The 22,780-nt window shown below is 32.6% G+C and overlaps 3 protein-coding genes across 3 annotated transcripts; 2 read left to right on the forward strand and 1 right to left on the reverse strand.

Annotated features, from left to right (window-relative positions):
* Nucleotides 1-9,355: 9,355 nt before the first annotated feature.
* Nucleotides 9,356-12,949, forward strand: LOC107423097 (putative calcium-transporting ATPase 13, plasma membrane-type). The gene has a single exon (XM_016032613.4). It carries the CDS (start codon nucleotides 9,654-9,656, stop codon nucleotides 12,717-12,719), a length of 3,066 nt encoding a protein of 1,021 aa, XP_015888099.3. The 5' UTR covers nucleotides 9,356-9,653; the 3' UTR covers nucleotides 12,720-12,949.
* Nucleotides 12,950-14,198: 1,249 nt separating this feature from the next.
* Nucleotides 14,199-17,822, forward strand: LOC107423130 (putative calcium-transporting ATPase 13, plasma membrane-type). Its single transcript, XM_016032646.4, has one exon. The coding sequence runs from the start codon at nucleotides 14,628-14,630 to the stop codon at nucleotides 17,667-17,669; it is 3,042 nt and encodes a 1,013-aa protein (XP_015888132.3). The 5' UTR covers nucleotides 14,199-14,627; the 3' UTR covers nucleotides 17,670-17,822.
* Nucleotides 17,823-18,227: 405 nt separating this feature from the next.
* LOC107404915 (ATP sulfurylase 1, chloroplastic) lies at nucleotides 18,228-21,936 on the reverse strand. Its single transcript, XM_016011919.3, has 5 exons — nucleotides 21,185-21,936; nucleotides 19,415-19,820; nucleotides 18,936-19,196; nucleotides 18,764-18,850; nucleotides 18,228-18,652 (listed from the first exon to the last, which is right to left on the reverse strand). Exons 1-5 carry the CDS (start codon nucleotides 21,688-21,690, stop codon nucleotides 18,515-18,517), a joined length of 1,398 nt encoding a protein of 465 aa, XP_015867405.1. The 5' UTR covers nucleotides 21,691-21,936; the 3' UTR covers nucleotides 18,228-18,514.
* Between the last annotated feature and the right edge of the window lie 844 nt (nucleotides 21,937-22,780).

Below are 22,780 nucleotides of genomic sequence, written 5' to 3' on the forward strand. Positions count from 1 at the left end.
TCTTTCAATTGTCTCCCAAAAATGTTTCTTGTGACAACCATTTTTTTTAATTAATCATCTTAGATCTGTTAGCAAGACTGGTGACAACCATTTTGTTTCAATTAATCATCTTAGATCTAACAGCCATTAGGAAGGAACCAAATACGATCCTTTTTAGTCAGTTTAATCTAGAATTATTAGCGACTGCAACAGAATCAACTTTTTTTTTTTCCAATTGCAGCATTAGCTCTGTTAAAGGAAAATGAAGATGAGAAGGAGGAGGAGGAAGACAATGATAATGATGATGAGAAAGATAAGGAAATCTGATATGGACGTTGCCGAACAATAGTGTGGTATGATAGTCTCAGCCAAAAAAAGAAAAGTTTAAAAATAGTTTCTGATGATTAGTTCGAAGTGCATACTGAGACAAACATGTTGAGAACATGTTGTCAACCTAAAACAGAACATGTTAACTTGTTAAACATGAAACTTTTGTTAATAATTTAAAATTAAAATCTTAGTTAGAACAGTGGCAATTTTTAACCTTCATCACATTACTAGGTGCTTAATATATCTATAAATACTATTTGCCTTTTAATTAAGCTTTTTCTTTTAACTCAAAAAAACAAAAATCTACTTCCAAAAAAAAAAAAAAAAAAAAAGGTAGCTTTTTTCCATTTTATGTGTTTTATAGTTTTTTTTTTCCCTTTAAAATTAAAAATATGTTCCAAAAGAAATGCATAAGAGATTGTCATTTTAACATATTTTCATCAAAAAGGTTCAACAAAATAAAACCTTTTCATTATTATTTTTTTTTTTTTGGGTTGCAATAAAATAAAAACTTAAAAGTAGAAACATTACATATGTGGGTCGTGCATTAATATATTTAAAAATTATGTTTAAGCAAAGAGAGAACTGTCTTATTTATGCAATTTCTTCTAACAAATTTAACAATATACGAAAAGAAACATCTGGATAAGCTGATTGGCTATAGAATTAGCTAAGCAACTTTTGACAGATAATGGGGCAGGAGGTTAGGAATTTGTTGGGGTTGGTGGCAGCAGGTAAGTTTAGGTGCATTAAGTACTTTTGAATGTGCTTTGCACCAAAAGTAAGAAAAACGAAAACCATATTATTGTACTCATATAGCTTGCACCACAAGGCAAGAAACAAAATGTGGCATGGTTTCAAGTTTCGAGGGGTCCCTCATAAGGCAGCATTGTACTAGGCTGTCCTGTACTGGTAATTACCATTTATTTAGATACCCCGTTGTTTGAAACTTTTTTTAATATTAAAATCTTCCATTTCAAAAATACATATTAAATATTGGATTAGTCATATTTTTCATAATCGAAATTTAAACTTCAAACCGAATTCGTAGTCTTATATATACATGTACATATGGTTATCGAAAACCACATGAAAATATTATATGTTAAGAGTAGTAGATAACTCCATAGAAGTTTTCCAATTTTTGTAAACTTATTTAATAATAAAAGGCTAGAACAATTTAATTTGGATAAACTAATTGGCAAGTTTGGAATTTGTTGTGGTTTTTGCGAGGAAGTATGTAGTGGTTTCCTTTGCATTTTACATCCCTTGACCAGTATAGTCGTTAGTTTTTGTAACCTAGGATTAGCATGGTGATATTACTTGACTTTTGACTCTCAAACGACCAAGAAAAGAGGATTTTGACTTTTATATTTTTCTTTGTAGTCATTCGTCAATAGTAAATGTTGTTGACTTGAAAGCCCGTAAATGACGCATTTATGATCCCAGGTATTGCATAAGAGTGAAGGCAAAGAAACACACCAAAAAGATAATAATAAAAGCACTTTTAAGAAATAATGTTGGCGTCAGAAAGTATAATAAGTAGCTAAAGTATACTAGAAGCTACCCCAGGCATTGCATGGAAGTGAAGGCAATGGAATAAAGCTGGCGTCAGAAAGTATCACACTGACTAAAGTATACCAGAAGCTAACCCACCACAGCCGTGGGGAAGAATCTTGACCTTAATTAGTCCTTCATATAAAGAAAGTAATTAATTATTAAATACACACCGTAAGATCAAAGTTCTTAAACAACCAAGTAATGTAAGTAAAAAAAAAGAAAATTAGTGAAAAATGATTTATTTGGGCTATTTTATGCCTGTTCGCTGTCTAGTTACTGAAGTATTACTTATCGTTGCACTTCAAACTTTCTTTTTTTCTAAACTTCATTTTTTTATTCATTTGTATGTTTTAAACTATTTTTTAGTCATTTTAAGACATGTAATATATTTAACTTAACAAGAAAATAATAAAATTATAAAATCAAATATCTTACAAGATCTCTGTATGTTACATCAAATACATTGTACGTCTCAAAACTATTAAAATAGACAAAAACTAATTGAAAGATCAACTTGTATCAAAACTAACATTCAAGGACCAAACAATCGAAGAAAAAAAAAATAAAAAAATCAAAGCGCAATTTTGGATATAATTAAGGACTAATAAAGCTAATCTCCCTAAGAATTATAGAAAGAAGAATGTAGTCCTTTGAGAAAAAGTGTGGAAAATAAGATATATATATATATATATATATATTTATATATAGTCCTTGGAAAGTTTAGAAAAAACATAAGGTCAGATAGCTAGTCATGGCTTGCGCCAGCAGGACTGTGACTCACGGGGAAAAACCAATATGGTAGCTACCTAGGCTGCCATCTTCTACCATTTTTTTTAAAAATAAAATGTCTTTCTTTTTGTTTTTATGCATAAATAATTAAAGATATCGAACTATCTTATAAAAAATAAATAAAGAAAGGAATAAAATATAAAGATATTAATTAAGCTATTGTATTTGTTGAGAAACTTGTATATATATATATATATACACACAAAAACAATTCTTTTTGACAAAATTAAATATGTAAAAATAAAGATATTAAGCTTGTATTTATTGGGATATGTATATACAAAAACAAATATTTTTTATAAAAATTAATTGTATACTCAAATTAATTAAAGTGGGCACATGTGCTAGGTTTGTGTTCTGTTCTCTATTGAGTTATTTCGTTGAGTACATATCATATTATTATTAACCAATTTTTTTTAACTAATTTGTTTAAGTTTTCATTATTATTATTATTATTTTGATTGAAGTGGGGGCTAATCAAACAACTAAAAAGTCCCAAAGAACCTAAAATCCAATCATAACGAAGAATGACAAATAATAATAATGGTAATAATATCGCCTAGTCAGATCCAGATCCTAGTAGGAAACATCTCCGAACTATGAAGTGGCTTTCCAGATCAAAAGCTCTCTGTTTCTTTCTCATACCCTGCTGTACTTCGTTATCAAATTAAGTCTTCATAATTTAATCGCATTCAAATGGAAATTGGAAAAGCTTGTGGTCAGATACTTCATGTCTAAGTTTTATGCCGCAATTTTTGGCATCCTCTATGGACTGTGTTTGCTTGGGATCCAATTTTCATTTCCATGTCAATATTCTCCCACTTGTTTTTCATTCGCATGCTACGGACCGCGTTCAATTATGCTTCATGATCTCCCACGTCAAGTGAGAGAGCTTTCCTCGGAAAATTCATTTTTTACTTGTTTCCTCTTCCCATTATCACTTTGTTAATTATTATGAGCTCGTTTATCCATTTTTATAATTTTTTTTTGTTTTTTTTTTTTGGGATAAATTTGCACAAATAAACATTTTAATAAATCATGTTATCTACCGTCAAAGGCAGCGTGTCACATGAAATGCTGTTTCCCTTGTGAGGCAGCTTATTAGGCCTTTGACTTAAAAAGTCTTCATACCCACCGCATTCTTGGAAGGACAAAAAGGACAATGTGTCCACACTTGGCTGTCGCCGTAAGTGCTAGCAGACGCATTCCGCTTTTTGTATATTTGCGGCATTGTGAGACGGCTAGATTTTACACTGTATTTGTCTTTTACCGAATTGTTTATGAGATTGAAAATTCATTTTGAAAAATAATATGGGAGAGAATTTCAAATATAACTTCTTCTTTTTTACCACATTATAACTATTTGTTCACAGTTTAAATTATAATATGGAATTTAAGAAATATAACTGTTATATTTTTTTTTTTTTCTAAATTTTTTGTAGAGAAATTGATTCCCAATGCTTTGACAATACACGTTAAATTGATTGAAAATTTATAAAAATAAAATAAGCATACTCCTTAAGGCAAAATAAAAATAAAATTTTGATTTTGTTATGTTTAAACAACTAAAGCAACTGAAAGGCAGAGAAAAAAAAACAAAAAAAAAGAATAGAGCAAAAAAAAATGGCAACTTAAATTCAGTGTAATTAAAAAAAAAAGTTAAATAATCATCCTGTATTATATCTTTATGTTATTGACTAAACTAATTGTATTGAATTGTTATTCTGCTATATAAATATTGTATTAAAATATTAATCAAATATCTTGTTAAAATGTTGATTAAATAAATATGTTGTTAAAATATCATAGATAAATAATAAATATTATACTTATATTAAATAACTATTAGATATAAAAGAAATTATTCAAAACCAAATATAAGAGAAATGGATATATAGATATATGTGTGTGTGTGTGTGTGTGTGTGTATATATACATATACTAGGTATGAGCCAACCATTTAATAGTGTTGGGTATTATTTTATTAATTTTTTGTCATACTCAAAATTAAACAAGTTGATATTTGTAACAAAAATTTATTAATTTAGAGTTGATTTATGATTCATATTTTTTTAAGTACTTTAAATTATACTACCCATTTCAAGTAGGATCTGTCAAAAAAAAAAAAAGTATAGAGACCTGTTATCAATATAACATACTTATTATTAAAAAAATATATTTATGTGTTTTAATATTATTATTTTGGATAATAACTTTTAAATATTTTTATTTGTTCTTATATTTTAATCAGTCCATTGGGATAAAATATGCTACTCTATTTATATCTCTTAATAATTATGTTATTTTTAAAGTTATGTTACGTATTATTTTTAGGACTTATTACCATATTGTCATTTTTTTAATTTTCATGCATAACCTTCTTTTTTAAGTTATTTTTAAATATCATATAGTGCAACCAAATTAATTAAATTCTAATAAAAATTATTGTATAAAGTATAGATAATAAAGCATTTTATTTAAAATGTATCTTTAATTTAACATTGTATACCCAATTCTATTACAAATTGATGGTTGTTCATTTATTTCTAATTAAAAAAAATAAAAAATGTTAATATATTTACCAAAGTAATACTAATTAAATAACACAAAGGAATTAATAATATTTGAAAAATTAATGAGTATGTATCATTAGTTAAAGAAAAGAAAGCGCAAACAAAAAACCAAAAAAAAAAAAAAAAAGGGAAAGAGGAGGATTGCAGGAATAAGAAAACCAGGGGAACTCTTAATTAAAAAAAGACTAAAATAAAAGAAATAAAATAACCATAATTGGCTCATATTTAGTTCATTAATGATATATAATTATTAATTTATCAAATTTTGTTGATTATTTTGTGTGTTTAAATAGTATTGGTTTTGTAATTAAATTATATAAATTTATTAAATGGAGGAATAACATTAAAATTGAAAAATAATTTTTCTTTAAATGTACCAAAAACAAAAATTGGCTTCGATCAATAAAATATTAATAGTAAAATATCAATTTCATGAGAAATAATAAAAGCATATTGCACTTCAAAAATTTAGATAAAAAAAATAAATTATAACTTATTCTTTTCTTTTTAAAAAAAAATAAATGAATAAAAAATTTATTAGTTAGTTTTTCCTTTGCTGTGTAAGGGTTGCTATTGCCGCTAAGGGGTCAAGTCGAGTAAATACTAAAAAAGAAAGCAAAAAAGGAATGAAGGATCAAATGTATAATTAATTATCGATTTAAGCCTTTTCCTTGAACTATTAAAGTTATAAATAAAAGATTATTTATATAATTTGGGAGTTCAAAAATTATAAACAGTTAGAGAGAGAGAGAGAGAGAGAGAGAGAGAGAGAGAGAGAGAGAGTGAGTGAGTGAGTGAGTGAGTGAGTGAGACGTGAAAAAAACTCATTTAGAAACAAAAAAAACAAAAAAAAAAAAAGGGAAAAAAATCAAAAGTGCACCTTAGTGGGGAGTGGTCCACCCACAGTGGGAGAGTATCATATCTCAAAATTTTCTTTTATGAAAGCTTTCTCTCCTACTAACAGATGGTGAACAATAAAACTTGAGTTTCATCCTTTTGTTATTATTATTTGACTTTTAAAAGGGTAAAATTGAGATTGCAAAGTAAACTACATTGGCAAAAGACAAAACCCCCGTGGCAATAACGCCATCTTTTCCCTGTTTCTTCAAACATATTTGAAAAAAATGACCATACTTGAGCTTCCCCCCCCCCCAAAAAAAAAAAAAAAAAAAAAGCACGACCATAGTATGTAAAGAAAATAGACATGTATATTCAGTAGTTAATTTTCTTTTTATGGTTGCTAGTTTATCTCCATGGAAGTTTTAGTTATTGAATTTGACTTCTTCTTTTTTTATGTTCTCTCTTTTTAAGGTTTAATGGTAGCTTATTTTGACTTGAGCCCGTCAATAGCGCATGCATTCATGTAGTATATGTGAGCCCGTCAATTGCTCATGCATTCAGGTTTATGTACACATGCGCTAAGAGAAGCTGAAGAAAAGGTTCCTTTTATAGCTTATGTAAAAAAAAAAATTTTAATTATAGAATTTTTTTCCGTATAAGAAATGCTTTTATTAAAAAAACTAATAAATATTTAGTTGTTAATTTAAAAAATATTTTACCGTTTATTTAAATGTTTTTTAACTTTTTTATATAAGGTTAAAGTAAAATTTTTTCGAGCAATATAAAATTTTATTTTTTTAATTTTGACTTAAAAAAGATTTTTTTTTCTTTTTATAATCAAGCATTTATTAATTTGTAGTTAAATATCTATTTTTTTAAGCAAAAAATTGTATGATAATCAATAAATACTTTCTGTTAAAAATAAATCATATCAAATAAAGGTCAAACAACATATTATATATTACTATTTTTTTATTTTTTTTTTTGGCTTTAACATATTATATATTACTAGATAACATATTCAAAAAGCTTTTTTACCCAAAAAAAAAATGGTACTGAAGAAGCTACTTGAGATAGATTCTCGAATTCTCTAGACCATCAGCTTAATGACAATGTTCAAACTTTTTTTTTTTGGGAGAATATTTGATTCACTTATCTATGTATGTCATTTGCTAAATTTACTTGCTCAACTATTTGATGATGGTATGATAAAAAATAAAAAAAATAGAAATAAAAATAATAAAAATAAAAATAAACTATTTGATAATGTTAAGTTGTTATATTGTCAAAAAAAAAAAACTATTTGATGATGGTAATAAAAAGTAGTACTCGTAATTCATAACTGAAAGAGAGAGAGAGAGAGAGAGAGAGAGAGAATTAAAAAGTTCTTATAAACATCACATAATTTCCTTTCTTTAAAGAGTTTTTTTTTTTTTTTTTCAACGCCTTTTTTAAAAATTTAGTTGCGTTTACATTGCCTTCAATTTTGTATTTATGTTTTTCTTATTCTTTTTTAATTTTATAATTATTTGAAATGTGTAACAAATTTCAATCCCAATTAACATTAAAAAAATATTTAAAATAAACAAATTAGACAACAAAATAAAAAAAAATAATCACACGTTAACCAAACGCACCTAGTCAAAGAGAGATCAGTATAGTTTTTAATTTATCAAGTTAAAGAAACAAAACCAAAAAAAAATAATAATAATAATAATTTAAAACTAAAAACTAACTATGTCACAAAATAACTAATTTAATCCTTTCATCCTCAATATCGGAAAAAAATTTATTTTTTTAAGTTTATGCTTTTAAATTGAGTTTAAATAGTCATTTTTATTTAAACTCAATTTAAAAGCATAAACTTTATAAAATTAATTTCTTAATTGAAAATATGAATTTTGGTTACATATTTGCATAAAATAAAATGAATTTTAAGTTAGCGTTAAAAAAAAAAAATTGATATTTAAAAAGAAATTCGTAAAACTATAACATCTGGACAAGCAGACGAGGGATGTCCCTATAAATAATAACAACAATGATAATTAAAGTAGACAGGTGGAAACTTAGTTCGAAAGTCATCAAAATTGTCAAAATAGCTTTCCAAATGTAAAAGCCTAGAAGATCAGTAGCAGCTGTACTTATCAGCGTGCTTAGAAATGCTTTTTAATAAATATTTATTTTTGAATATTTTTATTAATACTACTTTATAAAATAAATATTAATTATTTGACTACATACAATGAAAATGAAAAGCATTTTTATATTTTAGTTAATGTTTGTAATATCTATTATTTTTAATTCTAAACTATTTATTTGGAGAAACATCAAAATTATTATCTCTTCCAAAAGCATTTTTAATGTTTATTTTTATTAAAAATATATTTTTAAAATTTTTTTTTTTTTATTGAATGTTATCACAAGTGTTTTTTTTATTTTTGCTTTTAAAAACATTTACTGAAGCTCTAAAAACACATCCAAGCTTTATATCTATCACATTCTTTGTTGCTTCAAGTGAAAATGCTTCTTGCGATCCCTATATGCTTTCAGCATCATCCACCTCTTTTCTTTGGCATTTGCTTTTTGCTTTGTCCATCAGAATCTCATTCTCATACAATTTTCATGTAAATCCCCTACTTTTCTTCTGGTTTTTCCATTCGTATATTGACTACTGGATTCTAATTCTTTTTCTATACCCCCTTCGTTAAGCATGGGGAAAGCCTTTGTATATTTTTACATTGCTTTTTTCGTTATCTATGTATATTTTTTATCTTTATTTTTTTCTTTTACATTGCTTTTCATTTTTCTATGTTCCACATTTTGCATTTCTTCCTTTATGATGTGTGATTGTGTGTAAAGCATCCATTCCATATCACATGTTTTGGTTACCAAGGTAAGTAAATATATAGTAAGAGATCATGGGAGTACGTTTCTTCGTATATGCTAAAACATTGTCTCTAATTTTTAAGGGGAAAAAATCATTTTTAATTTGATTTCCAAACCAAAAAATAATCATCTTTCATTCATGGCCAATAATAATGGATTAATTCATGTTTTCAAAGACATGTGGTTTCGAGATTTATTCAATTTTTTATTCTTATTATATTAATTACTAAACAAATTCAGGGTTAAAAGAAAATGCTTAGTTAATTCTAAGAAAGCGTAGAGTTCCAATTAATTAATTGATTAATTATGATACAGATCAGCCGTAGAGTTCATTTACAAGAAATTTCTTACCAACTTGCAAACTGTATTATAACTTTATTCTGAAATTCTTTTAGATGACAGGGCAAGCAGACTATATATATGTACCCACATGAAAATTTCAAACTCACCACATTTCCTTCCACTCCAACAATTTTTATATTCCTTCAACTTGCTAAACACTTCAACTTTGTTGTTTGTTTCTCCTCTTTTATTTTCCCCTCACCGAAGTCATCATTTTTACAAATTAGTTTCATTATCTTTCACCTATCTAGTGTCTTTATAGAAATAGTCCATTTACTCTGTGAAATACATAACATATGTATCTTGTATTGTTTGGCTTCTTATATTGTCACTTTTTGTTCTTAACTCAAACCAATGTCAAGTATTCTGCATGCAAACATGGATAGCATTGAGATTTTGCTTGATGTTCCAAACACCATTAGAATACCCAGGCCAAGTTGGCACATAGCTTTGGCTGTATATTTTTCCAGGGTCTTACTCTCCCGTCGTAAAAAATCCGCAGCCAAGAAAAACCATATAATTCTCTCTAGCTCTCCTTCAAAAACCATCATCCTTTTCCACCAAAACGACGTCGGTTTTGGTAAGGTCGATAAAGAACCTCTAACTCAATTAGTGAGGGAAAAAAATCTAGACCAGCTTCGATTGTTTGAGGGAGTTCGTGGTCTAGCTTCTATCCTTGAAACAAACACTGAGCTTGGTATCCATGGTGATCCCAAAGACATTACTCATCGACATGAAGCATTTGATTCAAACACATATAGTAAACCACCACCAAAATCCTTCCTCTACTTTGTATGGGAAGCCACAAAAGATGTTACCATTTTCATCCTTCTTGGCTGCTCTGCACTTTCACTTGCCTTTGGTATTAAAGAAGATGGATTGAAAGAAGGCTGGTATGATGGTGGAAGCATTATTATTGCTGTGTTTCTTGTTGTTTTTGTATCTGCAATAAGTAATTACAGGCAGAGCATGCAATTCAACCGGTTGTCAAAAGTTGGTAACAACATTCAAATAGATGTCATCCGAGGTGGTAGGCGGCAACAAGTTTCTATCTTCGAAATCGTTGTAGGAGATGTTGTTTTCTTGAAGATTGGAGATCAAGTTCCTGCAGACGGGTTGTTCTTAGATGGGCATTCTCTGCAAGTTGATGAATCCAGCATGACAGGGGAGAGTGGCCAGGTAGAAGTTAACCATGGCCAAAATCCCTTCTTGTTTTCTGGTACTAAAGTTGTTGATGGCTATGGTAGGATGCTAGTTACTTCAGTTGGCATGAACACATCATGGGGCCAAATGATGAGCCAAATCAATGGTGAAAGACGCGAAGAGACTCCATTACAAGCTCGTCTCAACAAGCTGACCTCGTCGATAGGGAAGGTCGGTTTGGCAGTTGCTTTGGTAGTTCTTGTTGCCTTGTTGGTTCGCTACTTCACGGGGAATACAAAAGATGAAAATGGAAATCAAGAATTCAATGGTGGAAATACAAAGATTGGTGACGTTGTGAACTCTGTGTTGGGAATTGTAGCAGCTGCTGTCACCATTGTTGTGGTTGCTATTCCAGAAGGCTTGCCATTGGCTGTGACGCTTACTCTTGCTTACTCGATGAAGAGAATGATGGCTGATAATGCAATGGTGAGGAAGCTCTCAGCTTGTGAGACCATGGGATCAGCCACCACCATTTGTACAGACAAAACAGGTACACTCACTTTGAACCAAATGAGGGTTACCAAATTTTGGCTTGGTCAAGTGGAAGGAGGTGCTGTTTCATTTAATTCTTCATATGTTCTTGATTTAATTCGAGAAGGAATTGCTATGAATACTACTGGTAGTGTCTACAGGCCTGATTCTGATTACAAATTTGAGTTTTCTGGTAGTCCTACTGAAAAGGCCATTCTTTCATGGGCTGTTTTGGAGCTAAACATGGATATGGAGGAACTGAAAAGGAGTTGTAGCATTGAACATGTTGAAACATTCAATTCACAGAGAAAACGAAGTGGGGTTTTGATTAGAAGAAAGGCAGACAACACAAAGCATGTTTATTGGAAAGGAGCCGCAGAGATTATACTAGCAATGTGTTCCACATATTACAATGCTTCTGGAATTTTGGAAGATCTTGATGAGGACGAAAAGAAGAAATTCGAGCTCATTATTCAAGGTATGGCAGCAACTTCTCTGCGTTGCATTGCTTTTGCACACAAACAGGTAGAAGAAGAACAGAACAATGATGATCAGATAGTAAACAAAAACGTGGAAGAAGAAAACTTGACCTTACTAGGACTGGTTGGTCTAAAAGACCCTTGTAGACCAGGAGTAAGAAAGGCAGTGGAAGATTGCCAAAACGCTGGTGTGAATATCAAAATGATCACCGGAGATAACATTTTCACGGCGAAAGCCATAGCTACAGAATGTGGGATTCTCCGGACAGATGATCAAGACATGTCAAATGGAGCCGTAATAGAAGGTGCACAATTTCGGAACTTAACACAAACAGAAAGAATGCAAAAAGTTGACAAGATTTGCGTGATGGCAAGGTCTTCGCCATTTGATAAGCTTCTAATGGTACAATGTTTGAGACAGAAAGGCCATGTTGTTGCAGTCACCGGAGATGGCACTAATGATGCACCAGCACTTAAAGAAGCCGATATCGGACTCTCAATGGGGATCGAAGGGACAGAAGTAGCCAAAGAGAGCTCAGACATAGTCATTTTGGATGACAATTTTGCATCTTTAGCCACAGTTTTAAGATGGGGAAGATGTGTTTACAACAACATACAAAAATTCATTCAATTCCAACTTACAGTGAATGTTTCAGCATTGGTTATCAACTTTGTAGCAGCAATTTCAGCTGGTGAAGTTCCACTGACAGCGGTTCAGTTACTTTGGGTGAATTTGATCATGGACACTCTTGGCGCTCTGGCTCTAGCTACAGAGCAGCCAACTAAGGAACTCATGGAAAACCCACCAGTAGGAAGAAGCCAGCCGTTGATCACAAACACCATGTGGAGGAATCTCTTAGCTCAAGCTCTTTATCAAGTTGCAGTGCTTTTGACACTGCAATTCAAAGGCCAATCAATCTTTGGCATAAACAAGAAGGTGAATGACACATTGATTTTCAATGTTTTTGTACTCTGCCAACTTTTCAATGAATTCAATGCAAGGCAGCTGGAGAAGAAGAACGTATTCAAGGGAATTCATAGGAACAAACTGTTTTTGGGTATTGTTTCAGTGACTGTTGTTCTTCAGGTTTTGATGGTGGAGGTTTTGAAGAGGTTTGCTGGGACAGAGAGATTGAAGTGGGGACAATGGGGGATTTGTGTTGGAGTTGCGGCTTTGTCATGGCCAATTGGTTTTCTTGTTAAGTTTATTCCTGTCCCGGATAAACCTATTCTAGAATATCTGAGGACAAGGAAAGTCATGGTGTAGGAGGTCATGGGCTGGTTTCTCTGGGTTATTTTGAAATTTAGGGCCACCTTCTTTCTCCTTCCTTGGGCTTTTTTTTGGGCCTATGTTATGTGTGAAGTAAACCCATTAAGTTTACATATTATTTGTAGATTTTAAATTGAATGTCAAATGGACCCGATTTAGCTTGAAATTAAGATGTATTCATTTAGCATATATACTCAATATTATAGAAATATGAAAGATTTTAAATATACCTGGATAATATTTTTTTCAGTTCTGGTGCCGAAATATTTGTAAAAGGATTGCAGTATGCACCATCAAATTATGTTGTTCGTAATTTTAGTTACAAAAGGAAAATAATAAAGAAAAAAAGAAATGAAATTAGAAAAAAACAAAATGAAAGAAAAAATGAAAGTAAAGGAAAACAAACAAACAAAATATCCTACAAATCAACCTCTTTTTTTTTTTTTTTGGGTCCTATGCCACCTATGTTCGTTGCAATTAATTTGATAACTGAAGGAGGTATGTAATATTGAAATGAATGGACATTACTTAGCTACAAAAGATCCCTTATTAGAGTAAAACCGACAAGAGAGACCAAGTTCGAGAAGGAAGTTTCATAAAAACAACAGGACAAGGATAACGAGAATTAATGGATTAGGATTTAAGATTTATAAGTACCATATAATTAACGTTTAAAAGTCTAAAGATTCCAAAAATATAGCTCTCATCATTTATTACAGTACAAATTAGAAACTTGAACATTTGTATGAGGGATATTTCTTCGAAACTTCCTATTAAAAAAGATTTTTTAAAAAAACTTAATTTTATATCACATAATCTTTATCATAAATAATATTTATGTAACATTATCTGATATTACAACTATTCTTTTAATGATTAAATAAGTGATATTGGTTTAATTCTTAATTAACTATACAAAAGTGTCTCTTACAAGTAACTTATTCTCTCATTTTTTTTATTTTTATTTTTTTCATTTCTTTCTTTCTGCCTTAACGAATTGACTTTTTGGTTTGAAAATGGATAGATTAACAATCAAATATCTCCTACTTTCATACACCCAACAATATATTTTTTTTTTTTTTTAAGTTTTTGTTTTTCTTAGTGATCAACTATGTTTTATATCCATAGTAGATAAATAAACAACCAACTATGTTTTATTAAGTGTCAAATTTTATTTCTAGGATTCCAAGACATATTCATCATGGCCATATCTTATCAATTAGGCAGTACTACCTAGCAGACCTGCAAGGGTCCCTTGGCAGATTAGTGTCCTGCTCAATAATTTAAGCATGTTGTAGACACCTCCATAAATTTCCAAATCTATAATTCAATTCGTTCACAACCATAGAAAAAATAAATAAATAATAAAATAAAATAAAAAACTCTCTTTCCTACATGTATTCTCTTCTTATACGAGCTTTTTATCCATATACAAACCTGCAGCAATTCTCTGTTTCTAAACCATTTTTATAAATTGCATGGTTTAAATATATTCACAACCATTTTTATAAAATGCATGGTCCTACCAAGGGTCCCTTGGCCAATTAGTGTCCTGCTCAATAATTTGAGCATGTTGTAAACACCTCCATAAATTTCCAAATCTAGAATTCAATTCATTCACATACTTAGAAAATAAATAAATAAATAAATAAAAACTCTCTTTCCTATATATATTCTCTTCTTATATGAGCTTTTTATCCATATATAAACCTGCAGCAATTCTATGTTTCTAAACCATTTTATAAAATGCATGGTTTAAATATATTCTATCTTGTTTTTATTTTCTTAATTACCAACCCACTTTCACATTGAAAACCCTAATCCAACACCAACCATTTTCCCTTGCTTCCCAAATTCATTCCATTTTTCTGCCACTAATCCATTCTCTGCTACTCTTTAGAAGCCATGTCTAGTGTTTCTTATGGCCTGGAGATGACCGAGTCTTCAGCCGATAAGCCAATCACCATTAACATTCCTAGAAAGAGATGGCGCATGGCTGTAATTACCATCTACTGTCACAGAGCTTTCCTCTCTCTTCTTACTGCTTCAAAAGCCAAGAAATCCAAAGTTTCATGCTCTCCCTCAACCAACAATGTCATTTTCCAACAGAATGGTGGATTTAAGATTGACCAAAAGAGCCTCGCCGACCTCGTGAAGGACAAAAATAGAGACCGGCTTCAAGAGTTTAATGGGGTTGAAGGAATAGTGTTTTCTCTCGAAACTGACAATAAGCTTGGGATTCACGGTGATAGAGAAGAAATTGCTCGTAGACTTGAAGCATTCGGTTCAAACACTTATAAGAAAGCGCCAAAGAAAAGCTTCTTTTACTTTGTCTGGGAACCTTTAGTGGATCCTACTTTACTCATCCTTATAGGGTGCGCTGCACTATCTCTTGGATTTGGTATAAAAGAACATGGACTGAAAGAAGGATGGTATGAAGGAGGAAGCATTTGTGTTGCTGTTTTTCTAATCATTACCATCTCAGCCTTTAGTAATTACAGGCAAAGCAAAGAGTTTGATAAAATATCCCAAGCCATTGACAACATCGAAATTGATGTTGTGAGAGATGGTCGACAGCAAAAAGTTTCGATCTTCGAAATTGTAGTTGGAGATGTGATATGCTTGAAGATTGGAGACCAAGTTCCTGCAGATGGATTGTTCTTAGAGGGGTATTCATTGCAAGTAGATGAATCCAGCATGACAGGGGAGAGTGATCATGTGGAAATTGATAGCAAAAACCCTTTTTTGTTCTCTGGAACCAAGGTTGTTGATGGATATGCTCGAATGGTCATCACGTCCATCGGCATGAACACGACATGGGGAGAAATGATGAGCTCAATACGCCGCGAGAACAACGATGAGCAGACCCCTTTGCAACGAAGGCTTAGTAAATTGACCCCACTGCTTGGTGTGATTGGCTTGGTAATAGCTCTTCTTGTTTTACTCGTCTTGTTGGTTCATTACTTTACTGGTACCACGAAGGATGAGCATGGAAACCGGGAGTTCAATGGCAGAAAGACAGAGATTGATGCTGTGGTGAATTCCATTCTGAGGATGGTTGCAGCTGCTGTACTCATTCTTGTAATTGCCATACCAGAAGGTGTGCCATTGGCTGTCACTTTGAGTCTTGCCTTTTCAATGAAGAAGATGATGGCAGATCATGCATTGGTGCGCAAACTGTCTGCTTGTGAGACTATGGGCTCTGTCACCACCATCTGTACAGACAAAACAGGCACGCTTACTTTGAACCAGATGAAGGTGACCAAGTTTTGGCTAGGCCAAGAATCCATGGCCGAGGGCTCTTACTCATTGATGGCTGCAAATGTTCTTGATTTGATCAGAGAAGGAGTTGCCCTAAACACAACAGGAAGTGTTTACAAATCCACTTCCGGATTCGAATTCGAGTTCTCAGGCAGTCCCACTGAAAAAGCTATCCTCTCATGGGCAGTTCAGGGGCTGAAAATGGATATGGAAGGCGTGAAACAGAGCTGTACCATTCAACATGTAGAAGCTTTCAATTCAGAGAAGAAAAGAAGTGGGATTTTGATGAGAAGGAAAATAGACAATACAATGAATGTGCATTGGAAAGGAGCAGCTGAGATAATCCTAGCAATGTGCTCAAGTTATTATGATGTTTCCGGATCTATACAAGAGCTGAACGATGATGAGCAAAGGATGAAATTCGAGAAAATTATCCAAGGCATGGCAGCAAGTGGACTTCGCTGCATAGCGTTTGCACACAAACAAGTTCATGACAGTGAGAATGAAGATGAAAATGAAAATAAAAGGCTAAAAGAAGACAGTTTGATCCTATTAGGACTTGTGGGTCTAAAGGATCCATGTAGGCCAGGGGTGAGAAAAGCTGTGGAAGATTGCCAATATGCTAAAGTGAAGATCAAAATGATCACCGGCGACAACATTTTCACTGCTAAAGCTATAGCCACAGAGTGTGGAATTCTCAGGCCTGATCAGGAACTGCTCGGTGAAGCAGTGATAGAAGGAGCAGAGTTTCGAAATTATACCCCAGAAGAGAGAATGGAGAAAGTAGATAACATATGTGTAATGGCAAGATCCTCCCCCTTTGATAAACTCCTAATGGTTCAATGCTTGAAACAAAAAGGCCATGTAGTCGCAGTTACTGGTGATGGAACAAATGATGCACCGGCAATTAAGGAAGCTCATATAGGACTTTCTCTGGGGATTCAAGGTACTGAAGTGGCCAAGGAGAGCTCAGATATTGTCATCCTAGATGACAATTTTGCAACGGTGGCAACAGTTTTATGGTGGGGAAGATGTGTTTATAACAATATTCAGAAGTTCATTCAGTTCCAACTCACTATAAATGTTGCTACACTTGCAGTCAACCTTGTAGCAGCGGTTACGGCTGGTCAAGTTCCTTTAACAGCAGTTCAGTTATTATGGGTGAATCTGATCATGGACACAATGGCTGCATTGGCTCTCGCCACAGACAAGCCCACAAAAGAGCTCATGGACAAGCCACCAGTCGGTCTAGCTGAGCCTGTCATTACCAACATCATGTGGAGGAACATCTTGGTTCAAGCATTTTACCAAATAGCTGTTGTTTTGGCATTGCAGTTCAAGGGAAAATCAATGTTTGGAGTCGATGAAAAGGTAAATGATACCATGATCTTCAATACTTTTGTTCTTTGCCAAGTCTTCAATGAGTTCAACTCAAGGAAGCTTGAGAAGAAGAATGTGCTGGAAGGGTTTCACAGGAACAAGTTGTTTCTGGGTATCATTGCAATAACCATTGTTCTTCAGGTGGTGATGGTGGAATTTCTGAATAATTTTGCTAATACAGAGAGGTTAAATTGGGGTCAATGGGGTACATGCTTTGGAATTGCGGCCATTTCTTGGATAATCTGCTGGGTTGTCAAGTGGATACCTGTGCCAGAAAAACCAGTTCTTAAGCATCTTTATATATAGGCCAAAAAATGAAACACATTCATAAATTCAGATGTGGATCTTTGGTATGAGTAGAACAATCTCTAATTCACCGAAAAAAACGTTGATCAATCCCTAAACATAATGTATCTAGCTTATATTACCTTCTTGCAAATGAATCATGTTATTCTGTTATGGATTATTGTAGTTTATATGGAAATCCGAATATTCTACTAAAAAGTGTCAGTATAAAGAGTTGGGTGTTGGGTTTATTCGTCCAAGTCCTAGAAACTGTTTCTTTTCTAATAACAATAATAATAATAATAATTATTGTTATTATTATTATTATTATCATTATTATTTTGCTTTTGAAAAATAGAAATACATGACCTACTAAGGGCTTTGTTTTTTGACCTTTCTTTCTGGTAATGCTCCTTTTTTTTGTTTCCCAGGGAAAGCTTATGAATAAGCATAGCTGATAATTTGTCTACAACAGACCAAAATTTTTCCCAAAAAAAATATATATAACTATTTTCCAAAATCCTCTTGCCAGCATGAAAGACTAGAGTGAGGTGTATATGATGTATCAATCTTTGAAACTAAGGAAACCCACAAGTCCATATCCATTGTAGAAGAAGAAGACAATCCCAAATTTTACAAAGTGCCGGCATGCACAAATGCACTAATGCAACATGCAATTATGGGCACGTTAATTACAGAATGAGGCAAGTTTTTTGATTTCTCTGTACCAAAGCCTCATGATTTATTAGAAATCTGGACAGAGTAACTTCCTACCAAATGTGGACCACACACAAAGGAGAATATTAAACTACTTTTTTAAGTTTTCTCCCAATCAGATGGCTACAGTTTTATACAACATTCCAGGTCTACACTGGAACAGCTTCCGGAACTTTTCCGCTTTCAGCTGGAACTAGACTATCATAATATTCCACCAGCACTTTCCAGCCACCAGAGCACATAAATCCTTCTGGTGGATTCTCTTTGTTCCTAGCAAGCGTACGCATCTGCCAAATGAAATGTCATTTTAGATGCAATAAACTTTTCATAAACAAAATCAGCATATCTATCGAAGGAAATCAAAAGGGATTTGCAGAGATAATATTAAGAACACAAACCTTGGTGCCTGATATGAAGAGGAAGTCCTGAGGTCTCGACGGATCAAAGAAGGCCATTTTACCTTGAGTTTTATCATATGCAGCAACCTGTGGTAATACTATGTTAGTGACTATGAAGCATTTTAAATTCTGCTAAAGTTTCATAGAAACTAGACAATATATTTATATATACCTTGAAAGGAAGAATGTTCAGCCTCTCCAACCCAGGTGCCATGCTCAATACTTTCTTCCCATGGTCAGCATCATACAGATCTCTTTTCTCCGTTGGATGGCCCATGCCAGCTGGGTCCCGACCAACAATGTAAAAGTTAGCCCCTGCATTAATTCTAGCCTTTGCATGCCACTGCACCTCAGTTGGGCCAGCGTAGTGCATTGGAGAGGGGAATATGGAAACCACAGTTGTCTCTGGATCAAGAACACCATCCTCGAGAACCTGAAGAGACATGTTGATCAGTGATTGACTGAGGTATGAATCTATGGACCTTCTGACAAGAGGCAGACTAAAATTTTCAAAGAAAAAGCAAATTAGACAGCCCAGATTAGTGAAGAACAACTTCTTTTCATACCTATAACGTTGCAGGTCCCTAATATCACTGTGCCTAGACTAGATGGTATATCCTGACAAATAACAAATTTCAAATACATATATACCTTTTCATGTTGCCTCATTCGCCAACTTAGTGGAACATCATCGGCTTTTGTATAGCCTCCCAATGGATGAAGCAAGAGGATTGGGTTCTTGTAACCCATCTCCAGAAGCCGGCGACGGGTGTCAGTCATCAGCAAAGCATGGCCGTTGTGCACAGGATTCCGAAGCTGGAAAGCAAATACTGCATCAGCATTGCGCCTTGTGAATTCCTCTCGGAGTTGAGCAGGCGATAATCGAAAACGATCAAGGCCATCCTTGTACTTGATAGATTCTATAACTTCCAAATCACCACCAATTAGCCAGTTCCCGGCATTGGTTATAGTTTCATCAACATAAGGCAAGCCAGGAGCAGTGGTTCCCCAAGTTCTGGCTATTCGCTCTTCCTTGGGGTGCTTGTAGATCTCAATACTGATATGACCCACCAAGGGAACGAATAAGACTTCTTTATATATATATATATATATATACAAATCAAAACCAATACACATAGAGGGAAAAACAGTGTATTTAACAAATATTCCGTCACATTCTTTCAAAGAAATAGAAGTGTATTTTGATTCTTCAATTTACTCATAAAGAATTTCAAAGTCCAATAAAAATACAAAACTAACTGTGAGAAAAAAAAAAATGCATAAACAAGATGGACGACCAATACAGGAAGCCTTAATCACTTCATTTTCATTTTTAATACTTCCAAGGTTCTCATCGGCGGTAAGCTGACTTATCTTTTTGAATAAATCATGTTATTTACAGTCAAACTCCCTATTGTCACCCTTCTCGCTTATACTGGGGTTCTTAGTGCCCATATGATGCCATCACATTGAATTGGTCAAACTATAGAAGACCATAGAAAGGTTCACTTGAAAGGCAACTTAAAACCAACATGCTTCGTGGTCAGGCACATAAAATTTTCTATTTTGTTCCAATGATAGGACTTCTTGTTTTAATTGTAAATAAGTGGGACCTGAGAGAAAACAAAAACTAGAAAATAAAAGAACAGATCCAATATTAAGAATTTATTATATTTTCAAGAGCATCGTCTACAAGATACTCAAAAGAAAATTTCCTGTACAATTACTACCTTTTAAAAATTGTATGATGACAGATCAAGTTCATATGACTTGAAATCATGCATAAAAATAAAATATATACCAACTGCACTGTGATGGTATGCAAACCATCATTGGAGTGTCAAACCTATTTAACCCCACCATAAAAATGTCAATGGACAGTATTTTGTTAATGAAAATGACCCATAACCTAAAAAATCTTATTCTTCTCTTCTCATAGTTTCTTTTTATCACCTAATTAAAGAAGATAACAATTAATCTTTATAGATATAGAAATTAAAGAAGATATTGATTTTTTAGTTATTTAATAACTAATAAATCAGCAACGTAATTCACAACAATTGTGCTAATATGAGATGAGCAAGTATAGATATAGGAAAAAACATCTTCATTGACAACCAAATCAAATTCTTAAATATAGGAGTTGATTAAATTTGGAATCTTTAATACGATTCCACGGAAAAAATAAAAATTAAAAAAATTAAAAAAATTAAAAAAAATTAAAAAACCATTTGACATCATCCAAGAAAGCAATATAATTCATCTAAAAAACCGAAAACCATATTTCGTACCTCTGAAATCTAATCATATTCAATTTAAAGTCTATAGTTTCCAGCCTAAACAATTCACAGGTTTTGATATACCAAAGAAAATGCAAAGTCAACAAAATAGAAAAAGCAAAAGGAAAAGAAAATATCTTACTCCTTGAGAATCGCTACCACGGTATTGTCGGAGTCAACAAGAGCAACTTTGGTCGACTCGCCAATCCGGCGTTTCTGGGAGTCGTCGATTGCCAAAACGATTGGAACCGACATATTCACAAACGACCCGTCATCGAGTCGGAGGGAATTGAAATGAAGCGTTTGGAGGAACTCGGACTCTCTCATGAACCCGTGAAGAGGGCTAGCCCAACCTTCGCTGAGAACATGAACCCACTGAAGATCGATCTGGGAAAGCTCGATTCTCGGAAGCGAAACCGCTTCCTTTCTCTTGGACCCCTTAAGAGACTCATCGACGAAGAGCTCAACAAGCTTCCCACCATCCGGGTCGATCAACCCGCATGAAACCCGGAGCTTCTGACGGGCCCTGTTCTTAAAACCACCAGGGATGGAGATTTTAACCACAGGGGCGAAATGGGTATTCAATGTTTTGGGCAAAGAGTGAGTAGGGTAATGGGTTTTGGAGATTAAGGCGGCCATGGACGCCATTGGAGGTGGAGACCAAGGCCTTTTCTTGTGCTTTTGGTAACACTCTTCCTTCTGGTGGCAGTTTTTTTTTTAAAACAACAAATGGAAGAAGAATTGGTAGTACTCGTACCGGTGGGACAGAGGGTAGTATGGAGATTTTCAAGTTTTTAAAATGTAATTATGTGAAGGAACAAACAGACAAGGAAATCTGTACTAATGGAGGAAAATTTTAATGAATTGAATTTGAATGGGCATGTTCCATGTTAATTGTTTTGAATTTGGGTTTTATAAGGAAGACTGAGTGGTAACTTTTTGGTGTTTATTAGGAAGGATGAACCTGGACACAATTTTGGATGCTTCCTGTTGTTTTCCATCTATTTAGTATAATTTATTTCGCAATTTGATTTTGGGGCACCCTTTTATATTATATTTATTTATTATATAGAACACCATAATTACCCTTTCCCTTTTCTTTTTTTTTTAAGAAAAAAGTAAGAAAATTATATATATATATATGAGTAAAATGTTATGGTGAAGATTTTATGAAAAGGTTAAAAAAAATTATGAAATATAATTATAAAATTTATATAGATTTAACAATTATAAATATTATCTTTTTCTATAATTTTTCTATTTATCAAAATTATTTATAAAAACCACACGTGTATATACACATATATATATATATATATATATATATATATATGTGCAATATTTGAGATTATCTTAAACAGAATTGCAAATAATGATTGTTACGACAAGACTATATAGTAGAGACGTGAATAAACCAAATGCTGATCATGATACTTATTGAAAAAAATGCTTCTTCTAATAACATTTTTTGGACTTTCAATTTTGGCTTCTGTCTGGGAGGAAGTGGATTTTATGATTAAGTTGTCCACTAAGGGAGCTCAAAGTGAAAACCAATTTATTTTTTCTTTCCAATCAAAACTGAAAAAGTTAACCAAAAGCTGAATTCCTTAATAAATGATGACTTATTTTATTTTATTCATTGAGAGGAAGGGTGCTTGGTTTAATGGCATTCAATATCCAAATTAAAAACTCAAAAAACTTTTGGTCCATCTTCCTCAAATTACCATCCATCTTTATG

The sequence above is a fragment of the Ziziphus jujuba genome, chromosome 3 (assembly GCF_031755915.1).
Source record: "Ziziphus jujuba cultivar Dongzao chromosome 3, ASM3175591v1".
In the NCBI taxonomy this organism is placed as follows: domain Eukaryota; kingdom Viridiplantae; phylum Streptophyta; class Magnoliopsida; order Rosales; family Rhamnaceae; genus Ziziphus; species Ziziphus jujuba.